Source organism: Neopelma chrysocephalum, unplaced genomic scaffold, assembly GCF_003984885.1.
Source record: "Neopelma chrysocephalum unplaced genomic scaffold, ASM398488v2 Primary Assembly neopelma1_119, whole genome shotgun sequence".
Taxonomy (NCBI): Eukaryota; Metazoa; Chordata; class Aves; order Passeriformes; family Pipridae; genus Neopelma; species Neopelma chrysocephalum.
This window is the reverse complement of record NW_020897781.1, coordinates 4,804,945-4,823,958: the sequence shown is the minus strand read 5'-3', so window position 1 is coordinate 4,823,958 and position 19,014 is coordinate 4,804,945. Positions and strand designations below refer to the sequence as shown.

Sequence of the window (19,014 nt, the reverse complement as noted above, 5' to 3'; positions counted from 1 at the left end):
GCACCGGGATGGGAAACTGCGGAAGGAGAAGTGGTGCCACGTGTGTGGCTGACAGAGGATTGCAGCTGTGCTGCCCCAGTTCACAGCATCCTAACGGGAACATCCCAAAGGAGACACCACCACCTCCAACATTCACTCCCTCACACGTTTGCCTGTGGATCTCCATGCAACAAAGCACAACCACCCTTGGACACAGGGAGGATTTGCCTGCTGAACTAATCCCTGGAGAAGGCTCCTCCTCAGACTGGGGAAGGAACCCAAGGCAAGGCAGCCAAGCCTGGCCCTTTTGTGTGTCATCTTAGAAGCATTATAAGTGTTTATATGCATGATTAATATTTGATCATGCCTGGAACACGTGAACATGCTGACAACATTTATGTCACAATTGTATGCATTTAATAAGCATCTCATTTGAATTATTAATGTACAGGTCCCCCCAAAGTATTTTTGTGTTATAAACCCCATAATTTATCTAAGTACAAGCTGCAAGTTCGTAAATACAGCATTAAGAAGGTGGCTATTGCATAGCTGCTTTAACAAAATATCCTTTGTGGTAAGATATATAGGCTTATTTGGAGAGGATTTAGCTGCTGGAGGAGGGCTTCTCCAAGGAAGTTATATGCTTCTTAGCTGCAGCAGACAGGGAATATAATTTTTTAGTTTGTCCTTCTTGTCAGTAGGAATCAGTTTGACCTGACTGTGCTGTCTGATCTGAGCATCTCCCCAGCCCATTGTTCACCAGAGGCAGATTTATAAAACATCTGTACAGGAAAGAGGCTGGAAGGGACACTTTGAGAGGAGAGCTGGATTAACAGTTGGTGTGCCAGTACACTGACTGAAAAGGAGGCAGTGAAAATACCTGGCCTGACAAGACTTGTGAGGGATCTTTTCCTTCACGGGGTGCCTGGTGAGCAGCAGTCAGGACTGCACTGGAGAGGCAGAACAACGCAGCAAGGATGCAGTGCTGCAGCCAGGGAATGCTGGAGGCTGGAGCTGTTGTGCACAGAAGCATTTTCCATTTACCATAATCTTCTCAGACGAGGGTCAGGCGTAGCAGCCGAGGTAATGCTCCAGGAGGGCTGTTCTGGGCAGCCCCGAGTGGGAGACTGCACGTTGCACCCTTGTGTGTGTGACACACACAGGAAAAGTGCAGAAAGTATCTGTGAACTGCCAAAGGCACGTGAACCGTGCCCTTCTCAAGAACACTTGCTGACTGTTTATTGCTGCCTGACTCTGCAGATTAAATTTGCATGAACAGCAAAAAGGAGTATGATGGGAGGGAACTTAACCTCAAAGAAACTCAGCAGCCGACACTTCGGATGTTTGAATTACATCGGAATCAAGCTCTTGATTAAATCTTAGCAATGTCAAAAGCTCAAAGCAGCAATTTTAATTGATGTCACTTCCCCCCCCCCCCATGTTGCTGAATTATCCCTTGCAATGTGCAGCACATCCGTGTCACTACATTAAATTTGCACGCAAGGAGGGGAGATTAGGCAATAAAGCCACGGGACAAACAGTATGGAGTCAGGCATATCTTCTTGGCTTCATTCACTACTGGGTGTTTTTTAAAAAGTGTTTCCAAATCTGAGAAAAACTGATTCCAGATGTGCTCATTTGGAGGATATAAAAATCACGCTAGCACCAAGATTTATCTGGATTCTGTGCTGTACCTGAATGGATAACTAGTCCCATCTTAAAAACAGAAGTGCTAAGAACAATAAAAAGGCCACAGGCAAAGGTTTTAGTGCTTCCTTCCCACTAGCATCCTTTCTTCCCAAGTATTTTAGGCTAACGTAGTTGGAGAATTCCTCTGAGGCTCCAGCACACTGAACCAGAGGGGCCTGGTAGGACGTGGGTCGCTTGTCTGGGCTGTCGGGGCTGGACCCATCCGTGGGTCTCTCCCCGATGTACAGGAGGCTCCTCTCCCGCGTGTCCTGCTCCGTTTTGAAGAGTTCGTACTCGGTGTGGGGCAGCTTGATGCCCAAAGCCAAGCAGCCATTCGTGGCTGTTATATCCTGCTCCACCCCGGCGCTCCAGGAGCTCGCCAGCCCACAGCTCCCAGGTTCTGAGGAGTTGAGCATCATCACCGTCACCTGGTCCATTGGCGTCACCCGAGCCTGGGTGACTTTAAAAGCCAGCTCGGTGCCGCCCCGCACCTTGGAGGAGGGGATGCCTTGGGAGTAGTGCCCAGAGGCATAGATGGTAAAGGTGGGCTGTTTGCAGAGCGGGTCTGAGTAGTGATAGTAATACCCTTCCCAGGTGTGGTTGTTCCCGTGGAATATGAAGTACCTGGTGAGGAAGAGCACGGCGGGTCGGACCTCGCAGTGGGTGCTCACCCAGCTGCCGCTGAGCTGCATGGGCAGCTGGGCTCCGGCGGGGAGGATGGGTGGGTGGTGCTCGTCAGCCCTGTATATAATCCCACAGGCTGGGCAAGGGTGCACGTGGTGCTGCAGGAGACAAAAAACAACGGCTCTGTAAACTGATAAGCAAAAAAAAAAAAAACAAACAAACCACCTTTCAGAATATTCCAAAAGCTCCAACTCCCCCGGTCCACACCAGGGTGCTGCACTGCAGGGAGCCCGGCACGAGGCATCCGAGCAGATTAAGTGAGATAAAGCGCTGCCCTGGCTCTTTGCTATTCTGGTAGCTGAAGGACAGAGGGCTGTGTCCTGCGGCTGCCCCGTGCAGGGCCGCTGAGGACAGGCCGAGAGAGGAGGGCAGGGCAGGGCAGAGCTGCTCCCCCGGGACATCCCACCACTTTTCCAGGGCAAGCTGGGTGAGGATGGGGGTGCTGGGAGGTGTCAGCTCCACCACGGCGTTTCTGCACCGATTCAGAACAATGACACAGTGTTTTTGGCAATGGAAAAGGCTGTGAAACCTTCCCGTGGGGAGGCTTCTGTGCCTGTGCTGCACCGCGGTGACGGAGCCTCTCCAGGACAGCCAAAATCCCTCATGCTCTGCTTCTCCTTCACCCCATTCCTGCCCGTGTGAGCACTGGGATGGGGCAGGTGGGGAGGGAGAAGGACAGAGGGCTTTCCCAGCAGCCAGAATGGGAGAAGAAAAGGACCCACTGCAGAAGGAGGCCCTGACCTTTGCTCTCCCTCCTGTGCTGCCTGCAGAGCTCTGAGTCAAACCAGCCCTGCCCCTGATCCGCTGCCAGCAGGGGTTTTTTGTAGCTTGGAATTTTTTCTTATACTTCATATATCACAAATGATTTATTTTTAAATAAGCAGGGTTTGAACATTATATAATTTTCTAGAACACGAGCTAATCTTTACTGAACTGTCATAGGCAAGAAGGTTAAATAACTCAGTAGTTAACTGTAGGGTGGGTAATTTACATGCAAGTTGATTGGAGTCTACTGTAATTTAGTCATTTTCAGCTTGCTTTACTGCTACTGTCACGTTAACGAGTGCTGACAGTACACAGTACATTATGGCTAAATAATCCCAGAAGTTGGCAAATATATATGCTCTCCTTAGGCAGGAAATTCTTTGATAATGAAAGGTAATTTGGGGAGAATGGGTTTCTTTAAAACAGATATAAATTTAAGGGAAAAAGAGTGGTATTTTCGTAAAGAGAGTTAAAAAATAATTCCTAACATAGCTGTGTAACTCACCAGCACAGGCAAAATGGATGTCAGTTCAGAGAAAATAAAAAGAAGTCCTGTGCTCAATAAAATTATCACTAGAGACATGGAGCCAAAAATCTTACTTGCTTAAACCAGTCGTGTGAAGTTATTTCTAATATATGGCAGCTTCTAATTATCGCCAAGTGGTGACATCATGTGTGGGTCCATTGGAGAGCTGTTGCCTGATTAATTACAGGGCTACTTTCAGAGAGTGAATTTCAGTATCTTTAGGTTTGGTTTTAAATTAACTTTTAAAAGTGTTTATGTTTACCATCTGGTTTTGCTCATATATATGGTTTTGGCCCGAGATAACACAAGTTTAACCAATTTGAGAATGTTGCTTTTGAGAGGGAGAGGGGTGTTGCTCTGTGTTTTTCAGAGTTCAGTTGGTGCAGTTCAGGGAAATGTTGGGGAAATGTTGCCCCAAAATAGTTTTTTTCATTCTATCTGGTAAAGTTCAGAGAGGGTTTTTTCATCCTGTCTCACTGCTCAATCATTTCTGAATTGATCAGTTGTGATTCAGATGGAAAGGTGCTTTCCTGGGAATAAACTGACCTGCTGTAAAATATAAAATAAAATAGAATAAAAGGCCAGCAAGTCTCCTGCTCAGTTTTACGTATGTCAAAATGAAAGTTTGATTTCTGTGTAATAACATAATTCTATTGGGGACAGCTGCCTCAGCTAATGGCGTTACACTGAGGACTGATGAGTTACTGGCAGATGGTGCTGCCTCGCTCCTCTCCCCCTGAGCACCCCCTAAGGAGGGGAGGAGAGGGCAGGAAGATGAAGGACAGAGCAGGCAGCTCTAACAACGTGCAGCTCTAACGACCAAAGCCTCCACGGACTTTGGTGCAGCAAAGTAGGAAACAGCATTTCCTAGGAAAAAACATGGAGCCAAAGCAAGGCCGTTAACTCCAGGCTCACACCAATGCAGGCTCATTTCACCCACCCCAGTCCCACTCTGTCAAGAAGGGAGAGGGTGAACCCCACGTGCTGGGAACCCGCACCAGCAGCCCCACACTGCCTCACCCTCATGTCCGTAGGACAGGGAGGGCCATGTACAGCAGGCACTACTTGAACAGCAAGGAAATAAATGCTGGCAAAGCCTGTGACCCAGTGAGGGGACCATACAAAGGCCTCATCCTTACCACGGCGCTCTGCAGGGGTCGCTGGTAACCGGTGGGGCGGTAGTGGAGCCTCTCCACCCAGTCCGTGTGGATGTCCCCCAGGTACAGCTCCTCCACCAGCTGGCTCCCGCTCTGCCCCGGCTGCAGCAAGGGCTGGTAGTGCTTCTCCACCCGCACCAGGCTCAGCTCGTGCATGGCAAAGCCCAGGGCGGCCGTGCAGTCGCGCTCCGTCTTGGCGCTCAGCAGTTCGTAGAGGGCTCCGGGGGCCCAGGCGCGCCCCGGGGGCAGGAACCCCCCGCAGCCCTGCCCGGAGGTCTGGTTGATCCAGGAGGCCACCTCCCGCATGGCCTTCTGGCTGTGGAACACGATGCCGACCTTGTGCAGGTGGTAGTCGGCCTCGGTGGCGCCGCGGGTGATCCAGGAGGCCTGGCGCAGCCGCAGCTTGCCCTTGATGACCAGCGTGTAGGAGGGGTCGCGGCACGAGGGGTCCCAGTAGTAGAACTGGAAGGCCTTGAAGAGGCGGTTGGCGTAGAACAGGTAGGAGCGGGTGAGGAACTCGGGCCCCGGCCGCACCTCACACCTGCGGGAAAGGCCGTCCTGAGCCGCCTGTACCCGGGGGTGTGCGGGGTGAGATCCCTCCCCGGGGCGTGGGGGAACAGGGGACAGCACCGGGGCGGGAGCAGCACTGTGGGCAAGAACCTCCCACACCTGGTGGCCGCTCTTGGGTGATTTTAATGGGCATCTGCTACCAAAATGTGAGAGTGCTGGACAGAGGATCTGTCTCGGGCTGGGGCGGGAGGGCCTGGCAGGGGCTGGGGGTGCATTCCCGGGGATGGGGGTGCCTTCCCAGGAGAACAGAGTGCCTTACCCAGGGTTTTAGGGTCACGTTTCCATGGAGGTTAGGGGGATGCCTCGCTAGGGTCTGGGGACGCATTCTCAGGGTTCGGTGGTGCCTTACCCGGGGCTTTAGGGACACATTACCAGTGACCAGGGCTGTATTGCCGGGATCTGGGGGCGCGTTCCCGGGGTTCCGGGGATGCCTTCCCAGGGTTGGGGGGTGCCTGCCCGGGGTCCGGGGGTGCCTTACCCGGTGGAGACCCATCGCCCCTCCAGGCGGGGCGGCAGCCGCGCTGCGATCCTGGCGCCGTCCTGCAGGTGGCGGAGCTGCTGCCGGCACCGCGGCTCCCAGCGCAGGGGCGGCTCCGCGGCCGCGCAGGCTGCGGGGACAGGGACAGGGACAGGGACAGGGACAGGGACAGGGAGCGGGACAGGGACAGGGAAAGCGGGAAAGGGAGCGGAATCAGCACTGCGGGGCCCGCACCGACCGCCGAGGGCCCCGAGTGGCCGGAGAACACACCCCCAGACGGGTAAACTCTCAGCTCTTAGCTGAGGACACACAGGTTTTTCTATTTCACTCAGGTTTTCCCACTTGAGTTTCATCTGAATCCAACTATTTTTCAGATGAAATCTTCAAATAAAACCAAGCGCTCTTTGTTCATGTTCTCTTTCTCTCTCTCTCTCTCTCCCGGGCTATTGTTGAGGCAGTGACTGGAACATGGAATTACAGCATGGGAACATTGGCCTCGCCTGTCGCCCGCCATAAGGACAGTAATTCTGTCACTTACCTCATTTCCCATAACAACGGATGTTATTGGCTTAGGGAATGTGTGAACATTCAGCTAAATCCTGAAGACCTTTGCATGCACACACACACATGTACATATACTCTATATTATTCACCCTACTTAAGCTAACCTCTCTGGCACTCACCATGGGCTTGCTTCACTAAGAAATTTGGGATTTGCCTCTTCATAACACCACGGAATGAGCTCTCAGGGAAGCTCCTCCTGACACCTCACCAATTCTCTGCTGTCCTACAACTGCCCTGCCTGGCAGAGCCCAGTCCATGGTCCCGGTGGTGCTCAGCCCAGCCAGGGGTTTATGAGCCCAGACAGGGTTTGCTTGCTCCAGCTGTACTTTGCAATTTACCCAGGAGTGTGCTGGACATTTTCAAGCCAGCCTTTATTCACTCCAACCTCCATACAGGTTGATTTCCAGCCTGCCTATCAGCTGGAACAAAAGATCCAACATCTATACTCCCTTCCCACAGAATGACGATGTGAAATGTTTGCACACCCTGTGCCTCAGTCCAGGAGCTCAAGACAGAATAACAACTGCTCATCTTAGTCCCTGTGTGCCACATATGTACCTTGATATATAACCTGAACCATCCTGTGATCCTTACAGGGAGATTTGCCTAAACCAGACCTTTCACTAGGAAGAGAAACCCCAAACCACCTTCTCTCACCTGACTGCACGTGAGATAAGGGACAGGTGAGATCGTGCAGGGCTTGGAGAGTGCAATTACCTTCCTAACAAGAAGTGTTTGTGGATGAACCTGGCACACACAGATCCTGCTGCAAACCATGGGCAAACTGCGAGCTGTTGAGCAAAGTCAGCAGAATTCCCTGGCTCATGAGCTCAGGATGGAACACAAATATAAACACTCAGGGTGAGAATCACAGCTGGGATCTGCCAGGGAGGTTCCCCAGATCTCCACAGCCAATTTATTCTGAGACGGGAGTCTCTCATCCCTGGCATCAACATATCCTCCACACAGGGTTAAATGCCTGTTACAGATCTCCCACATCCAAGTTTGTCACAAACAAAGCCCCAGACCAAGTCAAGTGGGAATTTGGCAATTAAACTGCTGTTCAAGTCAGAATGTGTGACAAAGCAGAGGGATTCCCACTCAAACAGTATTTTGTTGTGAATCTAGTAATACATAATTGTCTGATGGCAAATTCAGTCACTCTGCTGTGGCACCACCATATGCAGAGGTTTTACATGTCACAGCAACAGGGTCCTTCAAATGGATTTGTGTAGGCTTAAGCACACAAACCACGAGAGAAGTAAACACATGGAAAGTGAAGCCCCCAGAGAAGCAGCAGAGCAGTACCAGAAGCAGCCCAAAGGCCATGGAAACCAGTCTTGGATTTCTGGTACCTCGCTGTGCACTGCACTAGAGTGAACCAGCGGGAAAGACACACTATTAGTGTCCAGGGCTCTTTTTGGAGCAGACTCACAATTCTATAGTTCTTACTGTCTTCAAGGGCTGGATGTGGAGAGCAGGCACATCCAACTCCTTCACAATTGCTTACACGAGTGCTTCCTAAGATGCAGTTCTTGTGAGTCTTCATATGAAAATAGGAAAATATTGGATGACAAAACCCGTTGCTATTAGTTAAACCTTTAGTTTGGCAGCTGCGGCGTGTGTGAGGCTGCCCCATGAGTGCCAATTTAGTAGAGCCATTAGGAGCTGGGCATCTTCATCCTCATCCCAGTTCTGCCAGGACTTTGCTCTGTGATCCCATGTGCTCCCTACTCCCAGGGCTCTTTTTTTACTCATGTGCAGGATATGCCAAGTTTCATCTGACTGCCCTGAGAGTCCCAATTACTGGCAAAGCTTTTGGAGAGCCATCAGAACAAGGGCAGTCCAAAACTGAACCACACTTCAAACAAACATGAAATTATTATCCTAGAGAATACAATAAACTGAAATAACTATATTTGTATTAAAGGCAATGGACATAAGGGTCAAATTTGCTCTTGCCCATAACCACAGAATGACCCCAGAGGTGTCAGTGCAGTATATAGCTACAGAGTGTATAGCTATAGAATATACACAATATAACCCCTTTTTCAACTCTCTAACTGTGCTCTGTGTATGTTTATTGCAGCAGAAGCTTCAATATCTGACTGAACTCTTAGTGCTACTTTTGGCAGAAGCACTAAAAGTCTGCATTGTTTGGGAGCACAGACACTTTGGCAATGCAGTCACTGCATTTTGACACATTCAATAGAAAAGGGAATTTTTATAATCTGGATCAAACTCCACGGGGAAAGAAAAAAAAAAAGAAAAAAAGCCTCCAGAATGTAAATATTTGACATGATGGGAATTCCTAGGGATTTTGTCTTAATTGTACACAAGACTCCAAGCTGGATGCATCCTCAAACCAAAAACTATTGGCTTGTGTCCAAATCTTGTGGCTGCTTTTTTCTCCCAATCACTCCAGCCCAGCCCCACCAGATCCAAACATCCTTTCAAGCTGGAAAATTTCAGTTCCAGCCCTAAAATCTGTAGTTAGGGCACATCTCTATTCTAAGAGCAGCATAAAGTGGCTGTCACTCATATGTCACTCTGTTACTCAGCCCCTGGTGAAGCACATCAGAGCAGCTCCTCTGTCTTAAGAGAGACACAAATTAACTGCTCTATAGAGTTCTTGGGCAGGAGGAAGGAATTATTCACAATTCATCTTCGAGACAAAAATACTCATTCATAGGAAAATCTAAAAAACTCCCCGGCTGTGATCTCTTCCCCTCACTCTTATCCCGTCTGTCTGTATCGATTAACCACAAGCATTTCCAGAGAGCTCCTCAGCACAGAAACTAGACAAAACAGGGGCTTTTTCCAGCTTTCCAGTGCGTGCTGCATCCCAAGGACCGGCCCAAAGTCTCTGAGCAAGGGGGCTGCACAAACACTCAGGCAACCAGGAATGGCAGGACCTGGAACGGCCGCTCATCCCTGCGACCGGCACAGACTGGGTCAAGCCCTGGGACAGCAGCAGTGGCAAATACTGACTGACTACTCCAGTGCTCATTTGTACAGGACCCAGGGCATCAACAGATGGAAAGACAGAAGTAGAAATTCCCCACAAAATAAATTTTGGTAAAACCAAGATGAAAGATCCCAAGCCTGGGAATGAGAGCCTGCCGGTGGGGTTGTGCTACACGAGGGCTGCGTGCTCCAGATTCAGACCCACTTCTCACTTTCAAAGGAAAAAAAACATCAACCAAGAGAGAAATACTGTAATATTCCTTGTTGGAAACAAATCTTGTTTGTGTTCCTCCAAGCAGATTGACTTTGGAAAAAAGCAAAGTTGAGTCACACATCTGTTTCTTCATAAATGGAGGAGAAAATGCATATATTACAGTTTGCACCAAATTAGTTACTGTAGATCAGCTCTTCTCCAGAGCTAGATTGCTAAATCTGTTGCATGTTATTGCCTCCTATGGCCAGAATTTATTATTCCCATTTATAATTCTAATGTTTCAGTTAGTCACCCATTCACAGGGATAAGATCAGGGCCTGAAGTCATGGAGCATTACACATTTCTTCATTTAGAGATGACATAAAACCTTTGATATTTTCTGAGGAATGTTCAGATTGGAAAGAAATGGACGATAAGGAACATATCAATATGTTCTGCATAAGCGAATTATACTTTTCCACACAGACTTCACTAACAGAGCAAAACAGTGTTTCCTTAGCATTTTTCTCTCCTGAGAGCACACAGAATGGATTTTGGGTTAACCACTAAAGGAATAAGCATTCTTTTAAAAGCAAACAAAATGGTTGTATTTAGCAAATCAATTTTTCTTGCATTTGTGTGCAGATCAAGTCAGTGGTGCTTTTAATTCACTCAGAATAAGGCATTCCCAAGAGAACAGCTGTGTGGAATGAGATACATTTTATAGTGTGATATAAAGTTATAAAACTTAAATAACACCCACTGGGGGTGGAAACCTGTATCACAGCAGAACCTTGCATTTTGCCTATCTGCAAACTGAACCCAGTTCAGGACAGGACTTAAGCATGTGCTTAAGTCTAATTGGTTTCAGTGAAACTTAAGCATATGCTTGAAATTAAGCCAGTACATGAGCATTTTTCCTGATTAGTAATGCCTCCCTGAACTGGAGCCAGAATGTGGTCAAGTGGTTGAGGGAGGATGCCAGTGCTTTCACTGGAGTACTGTTTGGCTTCTGGAAAAGTATTTCTATTATTCATCCTTTCTCTCATTTGTCTGTAAAAAGGGTATATTCACATATAGCTGTTTCACCAGTCTGGTGCTCAGTTCACGCTATTTATAAAATGCTTTAAATTCACTGGATGTTTCTCAGTTCTGCTTTCAGGGCTGGCAGAGTAACTGTGCTGTAAGGGAACTATCATTGCAGAGCATCACCTTGGGTTTCCTGTGCACAGCAGAGCATAATCATGTATGAAATTCTGCAGATCCTCAGAGGAAACTCGGCCGACTCAAAATCCCAAGTAGCTCAGGATTTTAGAGAAGTTTTCAAAACATACTTTCACCACATACTTGTAGCACAATAGCAAATGGGCTCAGACATCACAGTCTATGATTTCAGCCTAGCTTTGTTCTGAGGCTGTGACCGTTGTCTGATTTGTCTCATGTCCACAGTTAAAATAGTGAAGGACTTGTGGTGAGTTGCCTGGAGGGTTTTTAGGCACTAGAGAAGTAAATATTTTGCTCTTGGAAACACGGAATCACGTATTTCTCTTGTAAGTGTCGTGTCCAGCAATAGATGACAAGACAGATGGGATTTGTGGTAGAGTAGTGGAGGAAAGAGAAATACCTCAAAGATCTTCTTCAGTATAAACTACATTTTAATGAAATGGCTTCTTAAAACTGCCCTCTCTGGCTGTTTACCCCCAAAAAAACAGGCCTAGCTCTGTGAATGAGATTCAAGAGCTTGATCCCAGTTTCACTGGAGTGGGTAAACAGGAAAGATCCTGTGACTGTATCAACACAGCATCAGCAGCTTGTTTAGAAGATGCCCATTCCCACAGACTGACAGCAAACACTCCATTTGGAGAAAGAAGGGATACAAAGGAGAAATGGGATAGGGAATATCATGGCATTATTTGAGTTGGAAGGTACCTTACAGATCATGATATTCCCAAATGTGGTGAACTGAGCAAGACATGTAAGAGCTGGCATAGAGGACACGTGATGACAAATGACAGCACGAGGGGCAGATGCAAGTCCATCTTCCCAAGAGATCTCCTACAGTTCATGGTAACCAAAACACCACCATCTTCAGCTACACAGAGCTCTACTCACAACACACTTGCTGTCCTGACAGATACAGGAGCCATTTCACTTTATGTTCCTCCCAGAAGATGTTCTGCAGACTTGGAAAGAGGGGGGTCTCTGTTTTTTCCACAGCTAAATTGGTCAGTGCCAAAAGACTGGAGAACAGCTGAGCAATTCCATACAGCCTTACTGAGAAAAATAAATGGGTTCAGCCTACACTAACATACCTTGGCTTGTGTGAAACTTTGATTGGTATTGCCACATGAGTTTGGCACAGGCAAATATATAACCAAAACCCAAAAGCAAATGAAGGAAAGAAGGGTGATGCTAGAGCTTTTTTCTTGGAAAACTGCTGAAAGTTTGAATTTCAACTTGGTGAGATAGGTGAGACCATAGTGAGATGACCTCAAATCCCTGGGTACCTAAACAGTGAGAACACATGAAGGAAAGCATTTGTTTGCAAAACCAAAAGCAAGCAAACTCAGTCCAAGGCTGAACAATACCCGGGGGGTACTATCACAGCTCGGTTAAATTGTTAGAATTGTGGAATTCACATTCTGACCAAATGGATACATTACATCTATCTTCCTTAATTTAGATGAGTTGGAAACTCATTAGAAGAAACAGCACACGGATGTGGAATTAATGCCATGCTGCCATTTCAAATGCATAGAGCACCCATGCAGGTTTTGGCAACCCCCTCACACCCCTGCCCAGACACTTTATTAGTGGCTATCGTGGCCATTTGTAATAGTGATGGCTAAGCATTTTTTTTTCCTGGAGTGCTTTGAAGAACGGAACAAGTAATCAGCCATGGCTTGGCTATAAAATGTCAACCTCATTTCAAACGTCTAAATCACTCACACGGACCATGAGCGCAGAGAGGACCACCCACCACATAATATTAACATAAATACAGCGTTTACCCAAAGCAAAATGAGCAACTGGAACTGGAGGGAGTTTGAGAGTAGAACAACAAAAAATGATGAGGGGGTGGGAGGGATTGAGTTACGAAGCAAGATTAAAAGAGCAGAGCACATGTAGCCTGGCTGAGCTAGATGGACATGATAACAGCCTATAAATATTCACAAAGCACAAACACCAAGGAAGGGAAGGAATTTCTTGCAGAGAATAAAGAGATTCTGTTGGGAGTGAATGAAGAGAGGAAAAACATGTGGCTTGTACGTGGGGTGAACTTCTCGAGGCACAGTGTTGTAGGCAGGGCAAGTCCACTTGCTTGGCAGGATTTTGAGGGATTGAGCAAAGCATGAGTTCAGCGGGGAAGAACCCGCTCTTGGCAGGGAGTTGGTGGGATAATCTGAGTGGCCTTTCAGTCTCCCACTGCCATGGAGCCATCCCAGCTCCCCGCTCCCACGGGAGGCAGCTGCTCTCCTGTGTGAGCACATTGTTCGCTGTCCTGCTCATGGAAATCACTGCCTGGCTCCTCTGGGACTTGAAATGAGGCATTTAGGTGTGCAGAGACATAAGCAACTGCAATAGGTACTAAACTGCTGGACACAGCTGGGAATCCCAGTAGTTCCCTGCAATGTCGAGTGCTCACCGTTGAAAATCTAAATCCAGGAAATTAGGTTATAAACCCACTAAAGCAGGAAGGATCCTTTTGTTCTCTCCTTATTTAACACCTAACACAACAGGACTCTTGGCACTGCTGCAAGGATACTGTTTATAGTAATAAAACCAGGATCTAATAGGATCTAATAGGCTGAGGCTACTTGGCTCCTGAGATGAGAAGGGCATTCCAAAGCAGTCATAGCAGAAGATACCCTCAGGAACAAAAAGCTCTGCAGAAAGGTGGTGAACTGATCCAGAGCCCACACCAAAAACACACATACATGTTTAACTTAGAGTCACAAGTGACCACAGAAAAAGGTTACTTGTTCAGCTGAAGCACAGAATTAAAGTTACTCCTAACATGTGTTTTGGGGTCTGGGTGTGGTTTCTAGATAGCCTGAAATTTCAGTCTACTGTTTTGCCTGTCAGCATTAGCCAAGTTTTGATGTGTTCCAGTTCTCCTAAACCCTGCCGACAGATGCTAAAATCAAAGTTGACATTCAACCTACGCGCTGCATAATCTAATAACGGCACTCGTGCTACTCAAAGCTAACAAAACCTGGGAGCTTTTCTGCAGCAAAACTTTCCTGTCATTTTTGGTTTTATCTCTCTTTTCCAGGCAGTGTAACTGGGAAAAATGATTTTTTTTTCCCCGAAAAGCTTTAAAAATAACATGTCATTGTGTTTTTGTATCACCAGGGGAGATCCAAGCCCTAACCTGCCATGTCCAGCACTTGTGGATTTAGTAAGAGTGTGAACAAGGTGAATCCAATTGTCTCAGTGGGGAGCTTGGTGTGTACATTGATCCCAGAGTGCAGGGTGAAAATCTGCTTCCGAAGACCTCAGTCTTTGAGTTAGACAGGGCCAAAATGTCACACATTTGTCAGTGTTTCTTATTAACCCAGGAAAAACCATGGGGGACTTTTTCAGTGCTTGACTAAATGGGTACAGTCAAGTTTAAAGCATTATTTTAAAATCTAAACTGTAGCAAATCTCTTCAAACACTCTGTGGTGAGACTCCTCCTGCTGATTTATGTCCCATCACACCAGCTGTAAGTCAAGAGCTGTTGTTGCACTGATCCAACTGTCTATCTAACAGTGCCACAGGAGCTGAGTTTCCCTGCCGCATTCTCAGTTTCAATTGAATTCAAACTGTGATGATTTAATAAGCTATCCACTAAAAATTAGAAAACATCAATATGAGAGACACGATTATCACACCATCACCCTGCTAAAACTCAAAAATAATGATGGATTTCAACCCTCTTATCACTTCACACTCTGGAGCTTTGGCATTTCAAAGAGACATCAGACAGAGAAAAAGAACTTGTCTAATTTTGCATTTTAGAGCATGAGACCTTTTAACTCCTTCAAGAAAAAACCCCACAGATTGCAGATTACTAACCCCTCAGATCTTACACAACTTAAACTGGGAAGAGAAGGAGCTGTTCTATGAATCATATTTTCAGTTTCTGGCAGCACTCTTAGCCTACAGAAGAAGGGTTACACATTGAAATTCTCACGTTCTCACCGTCACTTTCTTGGGATTATTATATCTGAGATACAACATCGTAAAAATCAGGAAGTTTCTCTTCTTTCACACCTTTATCTTCCTCAGCAAATGAGTTGAGAAAACCAAAGCCCTTGTGTAAGAGCATTGTATAGGTGCTTCCTAATTGTGAGGTTGATTTTAGCAGTGATTGTATCTCATCCACGAAAGCGTTGTCTTTATGGATGACATATGCTGTGTTGTGGGGAAACACAGGATCCCACTGAAAGCAAAATCTCTTTCCAAACTTTGTTCTGCCAGATGCAGCCTCCCCTAGCATTGGATTGCAGCTTTGGTTTTCTTCACAGCAATTTCTGGCTTTTGAAAATCTCCTTACTCAACAATTTGTGCTTGTGGGGAAAATATAGAAACCACACGATATTTTTTTCACTTGTGCTTTTTTTTTTTTTACTTCTCAGCCCTGTTTTTATCTATATCCATATACTTTGAAACATGGCTAACCTATAATTATTGAAAGAACAAATAGAGTTGTATCACACAATCTGGCATGACACATTAGTTGTTGATTTTTTTTGGCCAGCTTGAGAATGAAGAAGAAGAACCGCCAACTTGGTAAAAATAAATTAGCTAAATAAATATTACCCAAATAAACATTTGAACCAAAGACAATGTTGTTGGTTTAATAGTAACTACAGATTTATGCATGAGTAAATACACACATCTCTATATTGAATGTAGTACTATCACTTATGGGGTTCTCTTGCTAATCTCATCACTGAATGCAACTGGTGATCTTACCTCAACACTGTCATTTTCGAACTTAAAAATAAACATTGGAAGCAAGAATAGATCTTTTATGTTAAAACCATGCTGGAGAAGCTACACATGAAAAATATCAACGTGGTGTTATTGGAATGTAAAGACTTTAATGAAAGCTTAGGTAAAACTCAGCAAGTCTCTGGGGACATTTCCAGGAATGAGTGATTCTTTTCTGGAGGAGACTCCAAAGTCAGATCCAGTTACCTAACTAAAGTGCCTTTACAACTAATTATGCACTGGTGTCACGCTCATGCTGATTTTCAACTTTATGCAAAATGCAGAATGCCAGTCTTGCTCACAGTGAAGTCACTGGCAAACCTTGCTTTGATTTTAATGAGTTCTGGGTCTGACTTCGCTCTTTAAATAGTTGTCTTAAGGTCCAGTTTCTGTTCTTACCAAAATCACTGGAAATTCTCTCACTGATATCAGACATAAGAAGCAGAGGGTTTAAGTTAGACTGAACTAAAAGAAATTGTATGAGAACTGAAGAAAGTATTCTGATTAGACTTCAGTGACTGATCTGACACAGTGCAGTATAACAGAACAGAGCAACTTGAACTAATAAAATACACAGAGAATACACATTTCTGAACCTGTTAAGCCTTATCTTTGTAAACAACACATGACAAGACCCTGCAAAAGAACAGAAAAGTTACCCTACAGAAGTGCCGTGCTCAGAGATTTCTCCTCTGGTCTGGTCCTTTACACTTCATGCAAGTAACATCCAATAGCTGTCACTACATGATTGTTTTGCAATGACCATTAAACCAAGTCCTGAGTTGGAAAGGCAAGTCAGTGTGATATTTTGCTGCCCAAAGCCTCAGATGAGTGAACTAAGTGGTAGAAAGGAAGCTAGCAGGAACCCAAGTGCCTGGATTTCCAGTGTCCAGGCTGCACAGGGCCCTCAGGGACATCCTCCCACCCTTCCTTTCACCTGCCCCTTCTGTTCAGGGGTGCTGAGTTCTGCTTTGCATTTCTTAGGAAAATACTGTCTGAGGATGGAGGAGCCTCCCTCAGGCTCTGCTCCTTGTTGTAAACAGAAATAATTTTGTGTTTTTTTCACAGCACAGTTGCCTTTGTTCTCCCATATGGTCTTTTAAGCCAGAACCTTTTCTTCTGAAACTGGTCCAAGAACTGTGGGGTTGAAAGATGCCTTTTTGAAAGAGAGCCACAAAGATGCAGCCTGTGCTGCTCCGAGGGTCTGTCTGCACAGCTGGGGCTCAGTGTCATGTCCCTGGAACAGGAGACTACTCATGAGGTTGTCCCTTGCCGGGGCAGGTGCTGGGTCCTCCTGGGGATAATACCGAACTCCCAGTGAGAATCACCTCTAAGCCCTTCCTGCAGCTAAACTCAGCTCACCGCGCACCGCGCTCCGGACCGGAGCAACCTGCGGTGGCAGAGGGGATGCTCGGCAGAGTTTCTGGGGAGGGGGCAGCGGCCCCCACCACTTTGGAAGCCCCGGGTGGGAGGCAGAGGGTGAGCCCCAGCCCAGCACCGCCCTGGGCAGCTCAGCACCGTCCCGCCAGCCCTTCTGGCATCCCCGCCCGGCGCTCACTCAGAGGGGGGCACAGGAAGGGTCAGTCCCCCCTCCCGGTCCCACAGCTCGGGGGCAGCATCCCGGGTCCCTCCGGGGCGCTCCCCGCCCGTCCCCTCCTCCGGCAGCGGGCGGTGGGAGCCGCGGGGCAGCGCGGGGTTCGCTCCGGACCTCTCCCGGCTCCTCCGCGGGTGCGCACGGCGGGGACACCCTGTCCGGGCCGGGCGGGCACCGGGGGCGAGCCGGGCAGGGACCGAGCGAGTGGGGCCCTGTCCCAGCACCAGGTGCCTCCTGCCCGGGCGAGGACACCCCGGGAGTCCCGTCCCAGCGCCGGCCCCACCGAGACCCGCCGTGCGACTTCCCTGCTCCCTCCGGGCAGTCCACTTGCCCCCTCCTCGCACGCTCCTTGCAGCCCTCTCGCACCGTCCTTTTGCCGTTTCTTTGCATCCTCTTTGCACTCCCCTTGCAGTTTTCCTGCATCCTCCTTCCCGGTCCGCCGCGCTCTCCTCGCACCCTCCTCGCACACTCCTTGCACGCTGTTCCTCTGCTCTCCCCACATCGTCCCCTTGCACCCCAATTCCCCGCACACCCCCAGCAACCTCCTGCCCCTTCGCAGCGCCCGGGTGGGCGAGGGAGGTGACGAGGAGCACTCGGAGGGGACGACCCCGACTCCGCCACCCTCCTGCCGCCCCGGGACGGCACCGGCGGCCGGTGGCACCTACCTACGAGCAGCCCCGCGAGCCACCAGCACCGGACCATGGTGCCCGCTGTGTTCCCCGGCCAGAGGTGCCCGCGGAGCTCAGCGGGGCGCGGGGCCCGGCGGTGCAGCCATGGGCCGCCTCCGGCGCTCCGATGCCCGCGGCGGCGGCACCGCGGCTCCAGCCCGCAGGCGTCCTGCTCAGCCCGAGCCTCGCGGGAGGAGAAAGGGGAAAAAGGAAAAAAAAAAGAAAAAAAGAAAAAAAAGTATGTATTTTAAAATAAATTAAAAAAAAAAAAAACTAAATCCCCGCAGCCCACCCCGCCTTCGCCGCCGCGCAGCGCGTCCCCCCGGCTGCTGATGGCTTTAATGGAGCTTGGCAGCCACAGGTTCCCGCTGCCAGAAGAGGTGGAGACTCGGCCGCCTGCGCCCCACATGCGGCCGCGCACCGCACACGCGGGGGAGGAGGAGGAGGAGGAGGAGAGGAAAAGGAGGAGGAGGAGAAGGGCAGCCCCGGCCCGGCACCGCAAACCGCGGACGGGCACCTCCGAGCAGAGCCCGCACCCCCGAGCAGAGCCCGCACCCCCGCCGCGGGACCGGTGCTTCTCCCTCAGGGACCACACCCGCGGCTGAGGGGCTACCCCGGCACCCCGAGGTCTTGGAGACAGCTGTGGGGCTTGGGCCAGATCTTTCTTGTGGGACACCATGAAGGGATCATTCCTCCATCCCCATGCCATGAGGGGATCATTCCCACATCCTCACATCATTAAGGGGATCACCCCCCCATCCCCACCCCATGAGGAGATAATTCTCACATCCCCACACCATGAGGGGATCATCTCCACATCCCCATGGCCTGGCTCTTCTGCCCATTGTGGCCAAGGCTCCCTCAGATCCTCCTTCATCTCCAACCTCGGCTGCCAGAGTCATCAAAAGGATGGGGCTAAATCCCCTAAAAATTCTCTCAACATTTCACACAGAAAAAATCTGGGATCCTTTGCAGGTGACTCTGAATGCCCACCTCAGGCAGTGCTCACCTATGCCATCCATTCCCTTTCCATTCCCCAAACCAGGCCCATGGGACAGAGCTGTGGCTGATAAAGGGCTCAGAACTGGCTCTCAGCATGAAATGAAGCACAAACGTGTCTGGGACAAAACACTTCTCTTCTGTGTTGTGATTAGCAACAAACCAGCCTGTTCACTCCTCTTGAGCACGTTCAAAAAT

The 19,014-nt window shown here is 48.6% G+C and overlaps 1 protein-coding gene across 1 annotated transcript; it reads right to left on the bottom strand.

The window, feature by feature from the left end:
- Nucleotides 1–373: 373 nt before the first annotated feature.
- Nucleotides 374–18,172, bottom strand: APCDD1L (APC down-regulated 1 like). Its single transcript, XM_027697429.1, has 4 exons — nt 17,815–18,172; nt 5,849–5,978; nt 4,783–5,341; nt 374–2,450 (listed from the first exon to the last, which is right to left on the bottom strand). The coding sequence occupies exons 1-4, from the start codon at nt 17,849–17,851 to the stop codon at nt 1,686–1,688; spliced, it is 1,491 nt and encodes a 496-aa protein (XP_027553230.1). The 5' UTR covers nt 17,852–18,172; the 3' UTR covers nt 374–1,685.
- Between the last annotated feature and the right edge of the window lie 842 nt (nt 18,173–19,014).

Bases quoted from the DNA above. Each gene is read 5' to 3' on its own strand.
- APCDD1L (XM_027697429.1), bottom strand. From the start codon at position 17,851: ATGGTCCGGTGCTGGTGGCTCGCGGGGCTGCTCGTAG. The intron at 5,979-17,814 runs GTAGGTGCCACC...CTGTCCCCGCAG, and splicing joins GCTCGCGGGGCTGCTCGTAG to CCTGCGCGGCCGCGGAGCCG. The intron at 2,451-4,782 runs GTAAGGATGAGG...TGTCTCCTGCAG, and splicing joins GACCCCTGCAGAGCGCCGTG to CACCACGTGCACCCTTGCCC.